Raw genomic sequence first — 21,028 nt, 5'->3', positions numbered from 1 at the left:
AGAAGGATAGATGTCCAAAAAAAAAAAAAAATGAGTAATTTCAGAAAGGTGGGAAAGTCTTTCTCCCCAAGCAAAAAAGTATGTATCTATGGAGATGATTACAGAACCTCGTCTCATTCCCAAAACCAAAAATAAAGCATTCCTGTCCATGAAAAGAAAACTCTGGAAATTTCTGTCTAGACAACAAGGAGTCATTCAATAACATTAAAGGAGCAATAAAATCAGATTCTTAATAAAATCAGAATTTAAAATTCTACTTCCCTACCTTTTTACAATTTCCTCATCCTTTTTTGTCCTTTAATTAAAGTGGGCTTTGGGAAGCTATTCATAGAAACCTGCTTCCCTCTGGTAGCTAATTAGGCTAACCTCCCCTGAACTCTAAGCCATAGTGTTTGTGCAAAGAGCTTCTGAAGAGTTATCATTTCACCTGTGCCCAGGATGAGGTATCCATGGAAACTTGAACATCTAATGACGGGTGCTTGGCAGGCTCTGGTACCCAGAGGGCAATTTATTGCTAGGCTGCCTTGAGACCCGCACTTGGGACTGCCATCCTGATGTAGATTATTTTGTTAATGGTAACTCACCACTAAAATCTATCTTGAACTAACCCCAGTTCATTCCAAAAAACTCATTCAGAAAGTTAAATGCACAACAAACTCAACAAGATTAGTGACAGCGAGGAGCAGAAATCTTCTATGACAATAAGTCAAGGACATGGAATAATGCCTAGATAAAAAATATTCTCTGCATACTACATGTATGCATACATATACATTCCATGTGTATGTATAAATGAAAAACAAACAGGCTGGTTAGCACTCACTGTATATTCACATACATAAAAGAATAGTCCTTTCCCTTAGGCCAGGACTGGAAATCACTGATGTTGACACACTTTGTTCTTTCAGCTTCCTGCTTTGCCTAGACCTCCTGTTTCACTTTTGTCCTCTCAGTATGTGAGGGCTGACCTTAGCAGAGAGCAGGCTGTCTTAAATATGGCAGGTCATCTATCAATTCCTCCCCAGCCTGTCGGAGTTCCTTTTAATCTCACTTGTAATTTTCCAGGGGAGGTTTACAAAAGCCACAACAGAATTTTAATGTTGTAAAATACCTATGGAGACAGTAAATATTTCCTTTTTCACGAGGATAGGCTGTTTGTCAATGGTTCTCTGAGAAGATGAAGACATTTTCCAAGTTAAAGTAGATTGTACTTAAATTGTCCATGAATTGGGTCATTTGCATGAGTCTTTTCAAATGCCTTCCTTTTATGTAATTACAGTCCAAGCATATGTGCACACATTTCTTATGCCTGAATACTTGATTCTTAGATGATTTTTTTCCTTCTCACACAAACAAAATATTAATTGCTTTCATAATTGCAAAATGTTCACCCCAGTAATTTGCAAATGCACTCATTATGCATCCCAAGAATCAGATCCAGGAAGTAACGGCAAAATTAATGGATAATCCAAACTCCCATTGAGAGGAAAAATATAGGCTTAAGGAATCTAACTGATGGAGAGACCCACTGCCCCTAAATAGAGCAATAATAAACTTATCAAAGAATCTAAATACATGGACTCCTACATTTCTCAGATCAGTCTGCAAATAAATACTATAAGCTAAATAAGCCTGCATCACAAATTAGTTTGGTAAGTGAGCCTTGATTTTAATTATTTATGCTAATAGCCATAGCTCTCTTAGAGATGGCACATACTTACTGAAATAAGACAGCAGAAAGTCTTCCCAAAGACTAATTATAAGAAAAGCAAGGGCATTTGGCCCATACATTTCCTGGGTATATATATGGGGTAGGAGGTAAAGATAACACTTCAAAGACTGTGGCATTTAAGGGAAGTGACACACTGCTTACAATGGATCTTAGCAGAGGGAATGATACCTTGGGGAAAGTACACATAGATTTAAATAACGGAACTTTGGGGCGTGGCTAGCAGCTGGATGTTGACAATACTCCTGGAAGTGAGACACTAAAAACAAATCACTCAGAATGGGAAGTGGAGGGGGGCAGCAGTTGGAGAAAGGCAAGAATAACAATGATTTTGAGAAGTTACTGAAAACTGGGTGTAGACGACAGCAATCATCCTCTCCCTTGATTTTATAAATTGGGACACTGTTGTCCAAATCAGAGTGGTCATTGTGGTACCTTGCAGGCAATAACTTAACCCACCTCTTTTAAGATAAAACTATAAAAGTCACTTCTAAGTTTCACTGTCTTCCTTTTTCTTGACGCATAATTGGTTCCAGAGCACCTCCTAATTCATTAACAACTCAAGGTTGCAGAATCTATGTCACCTTCCTATGTTTGTGTTGTTTTCTTTCACAAATTAAAATGTAGTGCCCCAATCTGCCTTTATCTTAGAAGGGAGTTGGTTTTGCAAACCCTCACTGTCTGCTGTACTTAAGCAGTTATGTAGTTTGGCTGTAAGTCCATGGTTTTCCTAAGTTTCATGGTCATTGCTACTCAATATCTGTTTTAAACATCTTTTAGGGGAGAGTGTTGTATCACGCAAAAAGAAAAGTAATTAGATGACTCCAACTTACTTTGTCCTTAAAGACATTTTTTTTTTCACTTGAACATTCTGAAAATGATCACTGTTTTCTGAAAATAAGGCATAATATGTTCTGAATATAGTCAGTGGTAAAGCCTTGAGTGGAGGCTTCCTCTGTGGTGTCCAGTATCAGAAGTGCTACCATATGGAAGAGGGGCAGAATTATTTGTAAAGCCAAGTAAGGAAAATTGATAGAAAATCTAGAGAGAACATTTTCTTTATAATATTGATTTCACCCAGTAAGGGCTATGCATCATGGCCTGATAATGTGAATAAAACCATCACAGGGAATGTGTTCTGGAAATACAGAAGTCCATATGCTCCCATTCATAGGAGTATTTTAGGAACAATGGTACCTGATAGCTTTATCACACTAGTGATCTCCTGCTCCACCTCTCTACCCAGCGACTGGCACTTAGACAAATTATAGCTGTTCAAAGAGACTAGGGATTTAACTAAATTATATGTCACTGCAAAAGGCCAAGTTCTGATCTCAAGAGCAAAGTTAGGTTGATTTGATAGTTATGAGTTAACTTATTTTCATAGGAATCATGTTTTCAAACCAATTTGATGATGATTCTAGGTATAGGAGATAGATTGAAAGGGATTTATCACAGATGAAAGGAATTTATTAATATGCAGTGAAACCCTTAGTGAAGACTAAGAAAGATAAAAACAAAATTAAGGAGAAATCACACCCAATTTCAAGGATCCACAAATACTTCATTAAGTAAAGCCAAGGATTTAGTAAAATAGTGACTTGTGAATACAAAAAGGATAAAAAGGGTGAGAAGAAAAGATGAAGGAATAAAATCAACAATGGATGATAACTAGCAATATTAAAGGTCCTGCAGGGGAAAGGTGAGAGCAAACATCAGCCAGAGAACTCACAGTATCCGTACTGGAAACAAGTTCAGGCAAAAAGTGATTGCATTAATTAAACATAACTGTGGCTGTTTTTGGACCAAAAAAAAGCTTTGGTTCAGCACAGTATTTTTAGGACACATACAGTAAATAGGCCCAAAGAAGATTCAGCCATTCTAAAGAATGGAGTCATGCATCAAAATAACTGATAATAGAAAGTCCCCTACTTCACTCTCTGGCTGTCCTTGTAAAAATTAGAAACTGAATTCACTCATCCAGACTGCATGATTTCTAAGCGGACATAAGACAGTCAAAAGATGCAGGGGGAAAAAAAATGAAAGAAATGACAGTCTCCAAATTTAACATCTAAAAGTTCTTTATTCTCCCTATTTCTTTTATTAACCCCAGTTATGAAAACTGCAGTAGGGTTAGGGGTGGTAAGTAACTCTGTTAGGTCCACTCATCTGGTAAGTGACAGAGATGGGATTTGAACTCCAGACATTAGATTTCAGAGACCATCATAAATAGAACACTCCCTTTAGCGAGACCCACTGTTTTGACAAATGTAGACTATGCTCTCAGCAGTTTTGTGGAGGACAGAGTACAGATAATGTCAGTGAGCTGACAGGCATTGAAATGATAATGCTGTTTGCTCGGCGCTCTGACATGACCAGAATGTGGAGGAAGAAACTGGTGCCGCTGCTTCTTAACACACTTGTCAAGATCACCTCCCTCATGCTGTGTGCCCACGGCCAGGCATGGAGGAGGCTCATGGAGGAGGGATGGGCCTTGGAGGCAACAAATGGAAGGAGTTTCTGAGAATAGAGGGGTTTCTTGTAAGTTAAAAGCTGTCATCTGTGCAGCCATTTGAATCTACATGTAACTTTTTCCACATCCAAGGGATGGGAACTTGCTGTTAGACAAGTTTTGTGAAAGGAACATGTTTTTTATAAATGTTTACAGAAGTACTAGCATTATAATAGTATTTAAGTTTCAGGTGTGGATCATGAGCGATCAATCTGTGTATATACTATTTGAAGTTTACCACTGAAAGTTCAATTCTATCCATCAAATAATCACCCCTTGACCTGATTTCTCCCCTGTCCCCTTCCTGTAACCAGTTAGCTTCTATAGTCCAAAAGTGTAATTTTGTTTTACTTAGTTCATTGTTTGCTTTGATTTTCTATGTACCATACAAGTGAAATCATACAGTATTTGTCTCTGTTATTTCTCTAAGCATGATACTTTCTAGATCCATTCATGGTGTTTTAAATGGCAGAATCTTTTTTTTTTCTTTTTTTTTTTTTTCTATAGCTAGGTAGTATTTTATTGTGACCACCCCAGGAAACACTCTTCCAAAACCGAGCCTTTGCTTCCACATCAAAATCCATCTGTCATATGCATGGTCTCTTCAGGCATGTGTTCTGCCTTAAAGGAGTTTATCTAATTAAAAGTTTGTTGCTGGAGATGACCTGATATCTGTGTAATCCCATTCCTTAAGGTAGTATTATCAGTTTCTCTTGAAGCTCATGGGGTCTTTGACTTTACCTCCCCATGCTAAGGTGATGGATATCTGAACATTAATTGGGGGAAGCCTATCCTTCATAATAAAACTATTTTGGTCAGGGTCATTCTTTTCAAAATCTAATCCTAAAGAATACATAAATTGAGCATAAACTTAATAAAATCCTGATACCTCTGACTCCTCAGAATTGTCTGCACTGTTGGGCCTCCCTGGTGGTGCAGGGGTTAAAGTTAATACTATCAAGCTCCTGGCAGCCACTGCAGCTGGCCAGGGAGCTGACCCATGTGGCACAGCAGACCTCTCCTGTCTCCCTACTGCTTTCCTCAGTAGTGTATTTCAGTAGATCTGCCTGTTCTGCTCCCCACTCTGTCTCTAGCAAATTCTCTCACCCCTCCACCTATTCCCAGTTCTTAAATGTATAAATAGACAAATCTTAAAAAGAAATTATCTGCACTGTGATCCAAGATTCCATCCAAGGCAATAGCAGGACTCAATTCTCCTCTTACCCTGTCTAGAGAATCTGCTGTACAAACGTTCTAGACAGTTTATGAAGCAGGGCATTTATGACATTCAGAATACATTGCATGAACATTTAATGGAAAGGATTTGAGGTCTTCACCAAATCAAGTGAGAATTTTCTTAATTCCTGGAGAGACTTTGCTATGGTAAAATGGCTGGTCCCTCCCAGGTCACCTTTCTGCTTATTTAGCCACCCACCTGACAAAGTCACAGGGACGATGCTTACTGAGCCTTGTTCCTGTGCCACACACTAACTATGAGGTATTGTCAGGGGCATGAAGCACCTTGTCCTTGTGGCTGTTTATTCTGTAGGGAATCCAGACTGTACGGTTTTATACAATTTATTACTTAATTCTAATTGTTAGAAGCATATTAAATAAGTTCTTATATCTGTTTTTGCCTAATAGAAATATATTAATGTACTAACCACTGAAATATGTTTTGCTGTTTAAAGAATAAAATTGTTGGCCACTTATACAACTTAACTATTCAGAACTAATTTCCTTAAAAATTATGAAAAAATATTCATTGTATTTTCATCAAATACACACATTTATGTATGAGTACAAGTATATGAAGATAACCTTAGGCATATACCATGCCTAAATTATATATGCCTATTCCTAAATATGCATAGATTATATACTGCCTATGCTTATTGACTTATAATTTTAGCAAGATATTTTAAAAGTAAAGCCCTTAGGGGAAAAAAAAAATTCAAAGAAGAAGCCCAGATATTGCTGTTAGCAAAACAGCATTAACCTTCTCTTCTCCTCATAGCAACTACTGGCTGCCATGGCAACCTTTCCCCCAGCATTCCAGAGCTTCTTGGATGAAAAGCACAAGGCCTTGGAGACTTCAAATGTCTCTTGTACAAAGCAGTCTAAACCCTTTACCCTAGAGCCATTACCATCCAATGTCCCAGAAGGATTGGCCACACCATTTAATTTATTATGTCTCGCTTTTCTTTCCATTCAATCTGTGGCTGTCCAGAATAGTAGAGGAAAGAAAACCGTTATATATTTTCTTTTACAGTGTAGTCATCCAAGAAATACTTTTTTTGGTTACTCAATTGATGAATTGTAAACAGATTTCATGAGTATGATCCTGTCCTTTGTTTACTCCATTTTCATTATCTGTCCTAATCCACATTAACTACTGATGATCCCACAGAAGTGCCACTATCACTTCTGCCTAAGGCCTTCATCAGTCGTTCTGTCTGAGACTCTTTCCTGCTCCTGAAACACACAACATCCTCCCCTCAACCTAGGGAATTTCTACTTATCATTCAGGACTCAGAGGAAGGCACCCTCCTCTGAAAAACAAGAACCACTAAGAAGGGTTTAGATACACTTTATAAGTGATGTCATTGTTGCCTGGATCGTGGTGAAGGTGACCTGAACTGTCTTTTTTTTTCTGTTGTCCTAAGAGACAACCTTGACTGCTATTTTTGATAACCTACAGCCAGGGTGGATTATTACTGAGTACCTTCTGATAGTCAGTGTTCTGGGGACCAGTGACCCTGACTAATAAATCCCTACAGTCACAGATTTTGCACGGTACTGCAGAAGTGCAAAAACAAGTTAGTAGATGATTTCAGAGAGTAAGTGCAAGCGCAAGAAGAAATAAGCCAGAGTAATGGGATATCATTACTGGCAATATGCAGAATATTTTCTAAAGAATAAGTTAAGCAAAGTGTCTCAGTGGAGATGATAGTTAATCAATCTGGGACCTGAGTGCTATGAAGGAAATTGTCAGAAAGTTCTAGGGGAGCACATCCCAGGCACAGCAAACAACCTGCATAAACTGCCTACAGGCAGGAAGATTATACTGGGCAGGTGTGGGGCTACATGACCAAGTGTTGGGACGTGGACAGAGGTCACATCACATAGTGTGTGTAAGCCATGGTGACAAGTGGGAAAAAAGGAAAGCAGGCCATAGTATAATCAAAGGACTTGAGAATCTCCTCCAACATTTTCAGGTATTGAATAAAGTAACATTTATTTGTATAGACAATATGCCAGTAATGATGTAATTGCTAGTCATGTAATAAAGATCACTGACTCCTGTCAACACTTCTATGTGGTAGGATTTTAAAGATGGGGAGTTGCGTAGCCTTTCTGTGCTTCAATTGCACTAAAATTCCAAGCCTAGAAGAGTATAACTAGAATTCGGATGTTAATAGTCTGATTTCAGAAATCCTACTCTTTATTCATTGCAGTAAGTTTTGTCAAGAATCTTACTAAAGGTCACAGTGTGGCCCAGATAAACTTGGAAGTGACTGCATCCTGGCCTGCAGTCACTGCTTGGTGAAATCATTATAATGGACTCTGTTCATGACTCTGTATGGGATGTCATTGCCATTGTCAGAATCAAATAGTTTATTAGCATCGTCACAGTGATGATTAAAGCAGACACAATCTAGTTTCTGCTACAGACCTTTCAGTGTGCTGGGTGAGTTGAACCAACTAATTGTAAATTGTAATAGTGTCCCTCATGGATGCAAGCAGAGAGCACTAACAGCACCATAGGTGGGCTGGGCTGTGAAAAGTTGAACAGACCTGCAAGTGACAGGGGGAAAGAAAAATAAAAAATTACCAGATGGGGAAAAAGCAAAAAGGAGCTATTTGTGTAGAGGAGTTGTAGGTTCTAAGGTTTGCAAGGTGTTCCACATGGTAAATACAGTCCCAGAGAATGGCCAAGTCAACTGGATTAGTTGACTGTACCCTCATTCTTACCTGCCCTGTTCCCAGTCTATAGAGGAAAATTTCAGGGGACAGTTATGGTGGGATGGTGAGTGGGAACCTGTATTCTTGTGGCCAAGGTGTGGCATGCTTTGACTTCTCACTGTGGGGATGGGGAGACAGTCATATGCCTTGCCCAAGATAAAGGAAGGAGGCGCCAACATAACTGAGTCTAAAAGTTGGAGGGAGTTGCCTAAAAGATGCATGGTTTTTAGCTGACAGTTCTTACTCACTCACCTAGAAAAGAGAATTGGAGAAAGAGTGCAGTACAGAGGGAGCACCCGGAAGTGATGAGCCTTCCAGCCAGTCTCTAGTCTTTCAAGAATGAGTTTCCCACAAATTAAGTGTAGGGCCTCCTAGCCAGTGATTTCTTTTGGTTTCCTTGTAAGGAGTTAGGGATGACATCTGTACCCTTACTTTAAAGGGAAAATTACTTCTAAAAGAAAACTTGCATATTAAGGAAGTAGATCTATCAGGTTAAATACATCCAACATGCTTTAATTAGAGCAGGTCAAAACCAAGTCTACTCCTATTGTTAAAAATGATCAAAACCAATTATATGGCTAAATGAAAAAAAAAATTAATCTACATTTGGGCAGCTTTTCCTTCAAGTCAATAAATGAGATGTGCTGGTCCCAAATTTTCTAAGAAACTGATTCCCAGTAGCTTGATGATCCAGGCTATATAATGAAAATGTATAACTCCATGGTAAGAATGAAAACATTAAAAAGTATAAAACAAATCTCAAAGAATTGTTCTGTACACTAAATGATTTAATAGTGCCCAATAGGTTTAACCATAAAGATAATTCACTTGCATGGCTTCTCCTGGAAGAGCCAGACCCATTTTTCTGCCAATCTCTCCTCATTCAAGGTTAGCAATTACAGCAGCACAGTATCCCAGCTTCCTTTTGTGCTACTAAGAATTACAGAGCTTACCAGTCAACCACCATTACCTGAATACCTTTACAATTTATTTTTGTCAAGCTCAGTAAAAGATAAAAGATATAAAGATCACTGAGCCTCCTGAAGTCAGCAGATTGTTGGGACCAGAGCTCTAATTGGGCGGCGCGCTTGCCACGAGCAGCTGGCCCTGGGCTGCAATGACTCTGCTTGCCACTGGGCCCCAGCAGTGTCATCAGCCCCCCACGCAGCTGCGGCTGTGCTGTAATGCCTCCTCTGGCAGATGGGGAATGGCATTTCAGGGAGTACCTGGCATATTACTCCGTGATCTTCCTCGGTGAAAAAGGTCACATATATTAAAAAGATGGCTCCCCTGGGCTATAGGAATTTTCTATTACTTGTGTGAAACAATTTTCTTTATCCCATTTTTTCTGCCAATGCTTTCTAAAACCTCCAGGTGGCACTTTCACTCACAAACTCCCGCCTTTGCAATTGAGGGCGACATAGGACTAGCATAATGGTATCTGCATTAGTTACTCCTCTCCACCAAAATCATCGTTTTACAATATTTATTTTTCCTAAGTTTCGATATTTGAAACATAGGAAAAATATAAAGACAAGTAGCACTCAATGCTACTTGTCTACCATCTATGTTGTAACACCTCACATCCATGTAGTCAACTACATGTTAGACAGACTTACTAGGAAACAAGTGGGAAGTCCTAAATCCTTATGGAAGAGAGAAGAACTTGATGTATGTTTTATTTAATTAAGTGTATCACCTCGAACATATGCTTAACTTCTCTAGACCTGATGATCCTAAATCTAAGAGTTATTAAAATCCTTCCCACACTCTGATGCTTCTCTGTAGTTACTTATGATGTGGATGAATATTTATGATTTAAAAATAAATACTTGAGCTTTGGATAGGCAAGTTGAAGTATATGTTAGTTACCCTGGCTTTCAATAGAAAAGAAGCTGTTACTTTTTGCCCTAGTACTGTGGTTCTGAACCACTCAGCTAAATTAGGGAAGTCAAAATTATTCCTGATGATACTGTTCAAATATTAATGACATTTAAACTGACCATAATTACTGAACATAAAGCCCAGAATATGAAAAGGTTATTAAGTTAATGTTTGTTGAACTTAAGTTTTTTTCTTACATGTTTGCACTCAAGTTCTTCCATTGAATTTATAGCATATGAAATCCAAAGTAAAAGGTAGAACAAATTTATGATTTTTGATGGAAGAAATGTACTTAAATGTGAAGATTTGTTTTTAAGTATGCTTTTACTTTTGTTCTTAAACATTAGAAAAGTTTAGGTCACTGACCTAGTGATATTTTTTTAAGGAAATAGCAAAGATCAGATGTTTTACTAATCTTAATTGCCATTTAGATATCATTATAGATGTGAAACATTGAGTTACTTAAGCAACATGGAATTCATATTCTGACAATAAATCTAAAAATATATGCATCTACATTTCATGCTTTGAAATAGAGGATTCATGGTGCCTATATTAGTTACCAAAATGGTGACTAGTTAAATGAACTTCAACCTCCTACAAGTACTAAAATATGCAGTAATGTCATCTAGGAAAAAGGTACTGTTTTATTGCATAAGATTGTAACAATAATGTTTACATGTAAAATTATTTTCTGATCTCAATTGGATGTCTCCAATTTGTGAAATTTACCTATTATTAGGAAAGCTTTCACAAGTATGTGTGTTTTCAAGTGCAAACTTTCAAATGTATATTAAAAAAGCTCATTTAGTTACCATCACTACTCTCCCCAAATTAAAATCAGCTTTCTGTGCTGGTAGAAATAATCTCCATACATCAAAAAGAAAAATGATAATTTAAATTCAGGGTACTATTGAATGCACTTTCATTTCCCCTTGTCACCCCAATAATATATCAAGCTCCACATGTGGATATAGATATCAACCTTGATTCTAGCTTCTTTATTGCTTTGTACTGGGATGTTTTGCCCTTAATACCTCACCGCCTGACCTGCTGTAGCTTTCCAGGGCTTTAATAGGGAAAGTCCAACAACATTCTTACTGTATTTTCCCCTGCCTTCTTTTTACTAGGATTCAAATCATTTCTTGTGTGTCTTATTCTTTGGTACCATTTTAGTATATTTCATAACATAATACGATTCAAAAGATTTCAGAATGTAAATGTTACTGTATTGAAATTATGTTTTTATTCCTATCTTTGCCACCTTCCTCTGTGAGATGAGTGTACATCTGCTTCTCTACTTTAGGTTTCTCTCTCTTTTGACCAGTGAGATGTGAGCAAAACTGCCTCTGTCTCTTGACTGCCTGCTTGGTCAAGGGACCATCATTCCCAGATAAGAGATGCTCTTTCAGCCTGGGACCCAGAATACAATGACAACAGAAATAAACCAAACCACAACCAACAGCCTAGAACTGTTTTGAAGCTATTTTATATACATGTTTTATAACCACTAATGAAAGTAAATTAATGTGGAAAATGGCTCAGAGGTGTGGGGTTTTTGCATTAAAAACAAAAAACAGGTGCACCGGTTTCTAGATGGGTAAGATTGTTGTCTGAAAAAATCAGGCAGCATATTCGATGTCAAAACAAATTATTAGCTAGATTATTGCCTGTGCAATAATCTTGGAATATAAGACCAGCTAATTAGACTTAGAAGCAGCCAAGTATCACCCTATCTGCATTTCCTGAGTTAGGATACTGAGGAATGAACTCAAAAAAAAAGGATTGCTGTGGTTGGTGAGAGCAGGATCAGGGTGGCTCATTTTATTTCTTCCCTTCAATTTACATTTAATCAGACCTCCATAACCGAACATGCACACCTCTGCACGTGCAGAAGGCCCCAGAGATACCCCAGCCATCTGTGTATCTGGCAAACGGGTGCCAGGAGGAGTAAAAGCAAAAGGAGAGAATTCAGAGCCTATGGCTAAAGGGGCTAATACATGAGTTACTTGTCTCAGTTTAACCCCGGTGGGTTGATCTAACAGGCTAGAAAGGACCTATGTTTGGAATCAGATAGATCTGTTTATCCCAGCTCAACCACGAATATCAATAAATATAGTGTATCTATTAAGAAGCAATAGTTGATGCTCTGATTACAAACCTCTAGATATCAGCTTCAAAGAATAAACTCGACTAGACAGGTCATAAAGCCACATGGCGAGAAATGGTGAATGTATATAAATATATATATCTATTATATGAACAAACATGTGAGTAACTTAAAGGCAAACAACTTACAGAGTAATGACAGCTTTCTACAGCTTTCTGTATTTTTCAAGCCAGGGAGAGTAATCTAATCACTTATTTTGAGTGCTAAATTTTGAGCATAATTATTAGCACTCAGCTACACAGACATATAATCCACTCTTTAAATATTTGCGTATCACCTATGCTTACATCTTAATACTTATAAAAACCCAGGTGATTATATTAATCATTTTGTCTAATCCCTCTAATGCCTCTAATGTAATCTCGGCACCAAGCAGACAATAAAGGAATGATAAAGGAAGCCCAGTCCCTGCCTCAGTCTACAATCCTGGAGGACCCACCTGCCCCAGTAACACGAGCCACGCCACGGTTCAGGACCACAAAACACTGGGGGTTTTAAGAATGGCCCCAAGTGCTCTGCTAAGGAAAGCTCATTTATCATAATAGTGGTGTTTTTAGAAGTTTCACAGCAACTTCCTGACTTGATTTTAAGTGAAATCTCTAGACTGTCACTAATAAAAATATACAGTTTTAAACATATGCCCATCACATTCCGTGTGCATTTGATTGTGTGATCGGCGATCATATTTCACCCTAACATCACCAGCCTCTGAGGTGGGTGCTAGAAGGCTGCCACAGACGAGCAAACTGACAACTAGAGATCAAGCTATTTCGAGACTGAGACCTAGCAGCTTTTCATTTAAAATCAGACTCCTCCTACTATGCTTTCTCACTTAATTTTTTGGCCTGGAAATTTGATTCCCAGTTCCATTTTTCAGTTTTAATCAGTTTCTAGTTCAGAAATTATGAAATCTCATCTGTCCTTCAAATTTAACATTTAAGAGTCTCTCCTAAAATCCAAATCTCCCATGTTACTATTCATTCATGTAGCTAACGTCCACAGCCCTTGTAGAAAATTATACTTTTGGATCTAAAAGTCTGTCCCTTTCTCTCTCTGATTTTTCTCATAGGTCTCTACAGAAGAAGGCCTGAGCCTGGCCCGAGAATACAACTGTGCTTTCTTCGAGACCTCTGCAGCCCTCAGATTCTGCATTGATGATGCCTTTCATGGTTTAGTGAGGGAAATCCGTAAGAAAGAGTCCATGCTATCCTCAATGGAAAAGAAACTGAAGAGAAAAGACAGCCTGTGGAAGAAGTTAAAAGGCTCACTGAAGAAGAAGAGAGAAAGCATGACATGATCTCCTTGCTGCTAAATCCCTTCTCTCTCTGAAGTTTATCAGTTGGACAATTCCAGATGTTGTATTCTCATTCAATAGTCTGTCTCTCGCTTTCTTTAAATACCTGCCTATAGGTAAAAATGTGCATAGCTGTACCTCTTGAGATGGTTTTGTTTTGCCCTTAACAGTTGGATGGATTTTGTCAATCAGCTGGATATGCTGTTTAGTTTTTACAATATATTACTAAATAAAATTGACATTCCAATTGCCTCATTTCCCTTTAAAGAGTCTAGCTTCATTTGGTATGCGGTCTGGTTATAGAGGAAATATTCAAAATTGCAGACAGAATGATAAAAGGCTCAGGGGATCTGCCTTTGCCTGATAAGCTTGGGTTGTTTGCATTTCAGGAATCTCAGTAAATAATAAAGCAGCTCAGGAAACAATTCAGAGCAAGAGTCTGAAGCCTGGTCTTTCCTTCAGTGTAGAAGACATGGCACTTTACTTGAATAATCCAAAACTGAATCTTAAAGGAATCATTAATATTGGGCATTGGTTGTGGGTCAATGGAGGAGCTAAAATGAAATATCCCATTTTACAGTGCTCTGCCTGGTTACTTTGGCCACAGTGTAGTTACTAGGTTGTGAGTTCAAACAGCACAGAAAGCAGAAAGTGCAGTCATCCTATGAACAGGATGGCTCACACATGCCTAAAGGACACCCTTCTGCTCGCAGGAAGGTGCTTTACCTGCACTAGGGACCGCTGCAGCACAAGTGACTTGATTACTCCAAATACCCTCTGTCCTCCCAATATTTTGCCAAAAATCCTTTGTTCTCTTATCAAAACCATGGTACCACTGGGTACCAGGCTATCTTTTTTCTTGATTATTTTACAGTGGAACACCCTATAATGAAAATACCCATTCATTCTTTTACTCTAGTTTGTGAATTGGTTCATTCAGATTCAAGCTCAGAAAGCACAAAGTGTTAAGAGGAAGCCATAGATAGGTAAGAATGAGATGGCATCTATCAAGCCGTCTTTGCTGGTTGGGGGGCACTATTTATCATAAATTAGAGAAAAGGAGGGGTAAAGGGCAGAGTTGCCATTCAACATGCCAGCACTTATTTTATTCACAATGCCCCTGGCACTTACTGATCTCTGAGCATGCAGAAATGAATCAGGTAGTTTAACATCTAGCTGGAAGCCTCACTTGGCTGAATAACAGTGGGATTATAAATTCTCAGGCGAGAAGACACATTTTTACATCGTAAAATGCATACAGTTGGACAGAATTTAGAGATTATCATTTTTCAACTACTGAACACTGAAATTTCAACCTTCAGAATATTGTACATGGGGCTTTAGCACAGCTTGAGCCTCCTCGCTCCAGGCATGGAATCAAGGCACTTGGGGTGCACTTCCTGATGGCTAAGAACAGCTGCCACTCTGTCCCTTTCAGTTTTCATCTTCTATGAAGCAGCGCATATGCAATCCCCACCCCGTCCTGTTTTGCCTCTAAGTAATCTATGCTACGCCTTTATATTGTAACACATTCAGAAGGAACAAAAATCAAAATTTTAAGAAGTTGATAATATAATGACAGGATAATGATTTTTAACAGTTTAGAACTAATTTATCATGTAAAAATAGGTGCATGCATATTCTTCCATCTGAACCTTCTTCACCACCTGCAATCCCTGACCCACAGAACCCTCCTAAGTCTGGAAAGAGCCTGTGAATACTTATTCCACCAAACTTTTGTTTGTTAGAATATGAAATCTAGGAAACATAATATTGGCACCTAGTTGATGAACCTGCACATTTGAAAACCTGCGGGCTGTACTGTCTATAAATAATAATAGTGTGAAGATGCAAATCAAAACCATATCACACCTGTTGAGAATGGTTCCTGTCAAAAAGACCTGAGGGAACAGATATTGTCAAGGGTACAGAGCAAAAGGATCCCTAACCCAGTTGGCAGGATTGTCCTGCCCCTATGGAACACAATATGGAGGGACCCAAGGCACTAAGTCTAATCTACCATCTGGTCCATCAGTTACTCTTCTAGGACTCTACCAAAAAAAAAGCCAAAATATTAATTTGAAGTGGTATCTGCATTCCATGTACATTAAAGCACTATTTACTATAACCAAGCTGTGAAAACAACCCAACTGTTCAATGGCAGATGACTGGATAAAGAAAATATGGTGCATATATATACACAAGGAATACTACTTAGCATTAAAAACAAAAGATAAAATCTTGCCTTTTGCTATAGCAAGAAAGCAACTGGAAGGGATTATATTAAGCAACCTAAGACAGAAGGAGAAAGATAAATACCATGATTTTATACACATTTGGAATATAAAAAAAGAACAAAGGAACAGACAAAAGCAAACTAAAATCCTGAAAATCGTACAGCACTACCAGGATCTCCCTGGGGGTGGAGGGGTTAAGTCTCAGCCCTAAAAAGCTATTGGCAGCCACTGCAACATGATGTGGATACCGACCTCCACCAGCCAGGGAGCTACCTCAAGTGCTTCAGTAGAAATCCCCTTTCTTGCCTGCTGTTCCCCTCAGCAGTGTATTTCAGTCAATCTGCATGTTCTGTTCCCCACTCTCTCAGGTGAATCCTCTCACTCCTCTCATTTCTGGCCTGTACCCCAGTTCGTGTATGCATAAATAAATAAAATAAATCTGTAAAAGAAAATAAATGGAGGCTACCAGAAAGGGCAGGTAGGGAGGAAAGAGATTAAAGGACTCAATGGACTATGGCAGATGATTATTAGTGTTTTAGTGGTAGGCATGGTGTGATAACATATATGTGTATAAACCTATACCCCTAAAAATATACATTGTGGTAAATCAATGTTGCTTTAATTATTATAAAAAAATACTTCAATTACTATAAAAAATACTGCATAAAAATAAAACAGTCACTTCAAAACAGTAATTTACAAGCATAAAGCTCTGAGAATGGAGGCTTACTACAAATACTAAGTATTTACCTAAATGTGAAAAACCTGGTCACTAGGCCCAGTGCTCTCACACTTTGCGGCTTATAAGCACCTCCATCCCGGTCAGTCACTATGAAGGGCATCACAGGAAGAGTCCCCGGATGTATGCCCCACTTGCTTTGTTTCTTTCTCTTCCCCAAGCCATATGCAAAAGGGGAATAGGCTACAGGCTTTTCCTTTCTCTAAGTAATCTTTCAAAAACACACTGACCTTTGAAATAAACAATAAGAATTTGATAATCAAAGATGAGAAATAACTTTCTTGCTGTGGGGGCTTCTGTTCTCCTGTTGAAGCAAAAAAAAAAATGCTTCACTAGATAGCTTCTTTGCTCAGATGGGTTATCTAGATATCTATCTAGCTAGATATCTATCTGGCTATTTTCCCTGTAGAATATATCCAAAAATATTTCAAAGCAAAAGTAATGATCCCTATTACACAAGCAACATCTAAGACTAAGTCCTCTGACCACTGTTACAGAAATTAAAGTTGCAGTTCCTTTGAGCTGGCTCTGTACCTGATACCACAGGATGCCTGTACCTGGCCCAAGTTCCCTACATCAGCTTGTACTTGAATCCTTTTTGGCCTCAGGTTTTCTCATTAGTTTCTATTTGGGATCAAATGGCAAAAGTGCAGTTAACCTTTCAGGCCACTCATCCACTATTAAAATGTAAATGTAAGAAAGGAGGAATATTAGCCATGTCAATAGTGCTAAGAATGTTGTCAAATGAAGAGCCTTTGGTGGCACAACAACAACAAAATCATGTGAATTATCTGAGTAAAAGAGGTCCCAGACTAGCATCATTTGGGGGGACAACAGTTCTAAATCACCTACTGAAAATTTGGGGCCTATTGTATAGAACAAAGAATATAGGTGCCATGGATAAAATGATTTGCTGAGGGGAATAAAAAGATACAAGTATTCTCACATGACCACCAAGCAAGAATATAGCAAAATACTCATGAAGAGACCACATCGTATTTCCTTTATCCTTTGACTTAAAGAAAATAAAGCTCATTGATACATTCCTGTTCTGTAAAAATCTGGTTCAAAGGTTTGTTGTTTTGTTTGTTTTTAAGATTTATTTATTTATGCACATAGAACTAGGGTACAGGCCAGAGGTGCAGGGGCAATGAGAGAAGTCACCATAGTCAGACTCGGGAGCAGAACAGGCAGACCGACTGAAATAACACTGCTGAGGGGAGCAGCGGGCAAGACAGGAGCGGTCTGCTGCTCCATGCCGATCACCTCCTGGGTAGAGATTGAACTCACACAGAAGCGGCCAGGGCCAGATTCACAGTGCTGTGCTTTAACCCGCAGCTCCACCAGGGAGGGCCAGTTGCAGGGTTTTAAGGCCAATGTCACTGTGATTTAAGGCCATGCCATTCACTTTAAAAAAGGCCGTAAGAAATGCCCAAAAGTAGATGACTGGATTAGAAAGATGTGGTACATATATACAATGGAATATTACTCAGAAACCAAAAAAGAGAAACACATGTCTTTTGCAGCAACTTGGATGGAGCTGGAAAAGATCATGCTTAGTGAGATAAGCCAGAAAGAGAAAGAAAAATACCGGATGGTTTCACTCATAGCAGGAGTATAATGGACCAGGCGAGAAAATAACAAAAATAATGAACAACCATAGACCAGAGACATTCTGTGGGGGTGGACTGGGGAATGGGATCAAAAACGGGGGGGGGGGGGGGGGGGGGGGGGGAAGGGAGGGAAATGCACGGGACTATGGTGGTGGCACAGGGGTGATTTGGTGATGGGAAGCCCGTGGGGATTACAATTGAGATGAAAAAAAAATGTGAAAAATGATGTAAAAATAAACTTTTTAATAAAAAAAAATGAATGTTTTAAATAATAAATGAGTGAACAAAGTCACAACATTTCAAGCAACCATATAACTCACAATGATCACAATGATCTAGTTCTCTCCTGTAGGTGAGAACTTAGGGCCAGAGAAAAGATGAGCCTGCAGACAGACAAGGATAACTAAGCCCCTTCTCTTCATTCTAGGCCTATTTTAGTGCCCCTCATTCTCTCTTAGGGACCTACTCGGCAAAAACCAATATGAAAATGCCAGTGCTGATCTTTTCCATTTAATATTTTCCTTTCTCTCAAGGAAGAAGCAAAGAGGAAAGAAGACCTGTGACCACTGCAGGCTTGTGAAATTCCAGACAGCAGTTTTTATTAGAATGACATCAGGTTATTATAGCTTCCATGTTCAGTAAAAATTATCAAATAAGGGCAAGATTTATTTTTCTGATCCACCAGCAAGCCACTAAGATCCTGACCAAGATTTATTTTGCTGATTGTGTGGCAATTTAGACATCATTCCAATTTCTCTAGAGGTGTAATTAAAACTAACTAATAAGTAAAGTGAAAAACATGGTTTCTAGAATAGATACATAGACATCTATTAAAATATAAAAGATAAGAGGATTGCTCAGATAAGGCAAATAGGAAACTGAACACCGTGTTACTGTCAGTCACTCCCTGTTGGCTGGTGGGTGAGACTAGGGCCAGAACATCACTAAGGAAAGTTGGCCATCGATTGTTAATTTATCATCGGTAAGCAGTACTGGATTCATGGGTAAGCAGTACTGGATTCATGGCAGTTACAGTGGGGATTTAGTGTCAAAGAGGCAAAAGAAGAACTGAAATCACCACTGGCAGGCCACTACCCTAAAGATATCACAGATGCAAGATAGCTGCGTTATGGACTCAAAGCTTCCTGTTCACATTGTGCCTGAATCACAAGTGTACTGTATGACTTCGGTCAGTTGATGCATCCGCCTCTCTGACCGCTGATGAGTTTTCATTTAAAATGGGTCTATAAAATACATCTGGGGCCAGGACATACACAGGTGGATATTCCTTGAATGGATCATCTTAGGCCTTTGATATACACAGTACAACTTGCAGTATATCTTCTGAGGTAAGTTTTTTTCCATAGGTTAATAATAGATGTTGTTATTTATAAGCTTGAAACTGTAAATTTTGGGAAAAGAAGAACTTTATAGTCATAAATATAAGGTCCCAAAAGTTAAAGTAAAAATGATAGATTGTCCACTAATTCACAAGTATTTAATTTATTCACAGATAATTCAACATTGATTTATTACGATTTCATTCACTTAATGTTTTTGAGCTCCTGTTGTATCCAACACACTTTACTTTGCATTTTATAAATGTATTTTTTGTAATCATAATAAACCACCATTAATGAAACCATTGATACCAAGTAAAATATTTTCTGAATTTCTATTCTGTATCAAATACTGCACTAAATCCAGTAGATGTGATTGTATAAAATTAGCTAGGGCTAATGCTAGGGTCTGGGGTCACTTGGAGCTTGTAGTCTAACTAGGGAAAAATACAGCAATAAAATGTTTAGGTTAATAATTTAAAAATTAGGACAATAACCAATAATGTAACAGAGCATTATGGCACATAAGGTACTTGTAACAGGAGGATTTAACCATGTGAGGAGTTCGCAAGTGTCCCTAAAGACATGAAGCTTACATTGGCAGTGATATAAAGGAGAATTTATTTTGGTCAAAATGGAGGAGTTGATGTTTTGGTGTTTGGATAGTAAAGACAGAAGGGACATCAGTTATGTGGCCATTAGATGACAACGAGGTGGCCAGTCTGACGGGGATGAAAAGAAAAGATGTCTATGATGTGATGAAACAGGAAGAAAACTTGAGAACAAGACCATGAAGGGCTACTTAGGTGAGAATTGCTTGGTCTTTATCCTGAGAAAAAAAAGCAGCTCAAAGGACTTAAAGAGTTGGGTGAAATAAGAATGATTTGGCTTTTACAATGATAATTCTCACTCTCTTCCATAAGACTGACTGCAGGGCCCTGGTGGAGGGCAGGTGTGAGAGCACACCTGTGCAGAGGTTTGAACCCGTGTCCCCCAGAGCAGACACGAAGATGGAAACCTAGTCCTCCTCACTAAGCAGAGTATGGAAAACAATCTTAAAACGTACTCAAATACAATGACTTCAAAAAAAAAAAAGTAATTCTGACTGTTAGAAGGGGAACATATAAAATACTACATTTTATCAGAAGTTATATATTTTATTAACTAACTTACCCAGGGTTGAATAAAAATTTTAAAGAGTTGGTCAGCTTGCAAAAAATGAGATGTGTCCATATTCAGAACAATGGCCATGCAGTCTTTCCTCCTCTTTGCATACTTTTACAGAACACTGCTCTAAGGACACTAAGAAGTTTACTCAGCTACTGCAAAATTTTTTAAACACTGCCTAGGCAAGATGGTTCCAACAGTCACACAATGTCACTAAAATACCAGCATCCACTGATCAACCCTTCACCTATGATGACAACTTCATTTCTCTAATTCATTAAGTTTGCAGTCTTGGAAAGTGAGAACACAATTGTAAGAATTGAGGTGAGATAGTTGTGTTGTGTTTTTATTGTAATTGAAAAGTCAACCAAGCTTGT

At 38.4% G+C, this 21,028-nt stretch overlaps 1 protein-coding gene across 2 annotated transcripts in view; it reads left to right on the top strand.

The window, feature by feature from the left end:
* The window catches only part of RIT2 (Ras-like without CAAX 2), a 292,935-nt gene extending 279,124 nt beyond the window's left edge, over window positions 1-13,811 (top strand). Inside the window, exon 5 of one of the 2 annotated variants that reach the window (XM_012725756.1) lies at window positions 13,331-13,811. In XM_012725756.1, coding sequence (XP_012581210.1) covers window positions 13,331-13,558 — 228 coding nt within the window. In that variant the 3' untranslated portion in view covers window positions 13,559-13,811. The remainder of the gene's footprint in view (window positions 1-13,330) is intronic. The other variant, XM_004683869.2, reaches the window with a different exon arrangement.
* Window positions 13,812-21,028: the final 7,217 nt, after the last annotated feature.

Source organism: Condylura cristata, unplaced genomic scaffold (genome assembly GCF_000260355.1).
Source record: "Condylura cristata isolate star-nosed mole 26May11 unplaced genomic scaffold, ConCri1.0 scaffold00016, whole genome shotgun sequence".
Taxonomy (NCBI): Eukaryota; Metazoa; Chordata; class Mammalia; order Eulipotyphla; family Talpidae; genus Condylura; species Condylura cristata.
This window is presented reverse-complemented; position numbering and strand designations above follow the sequence as displayed.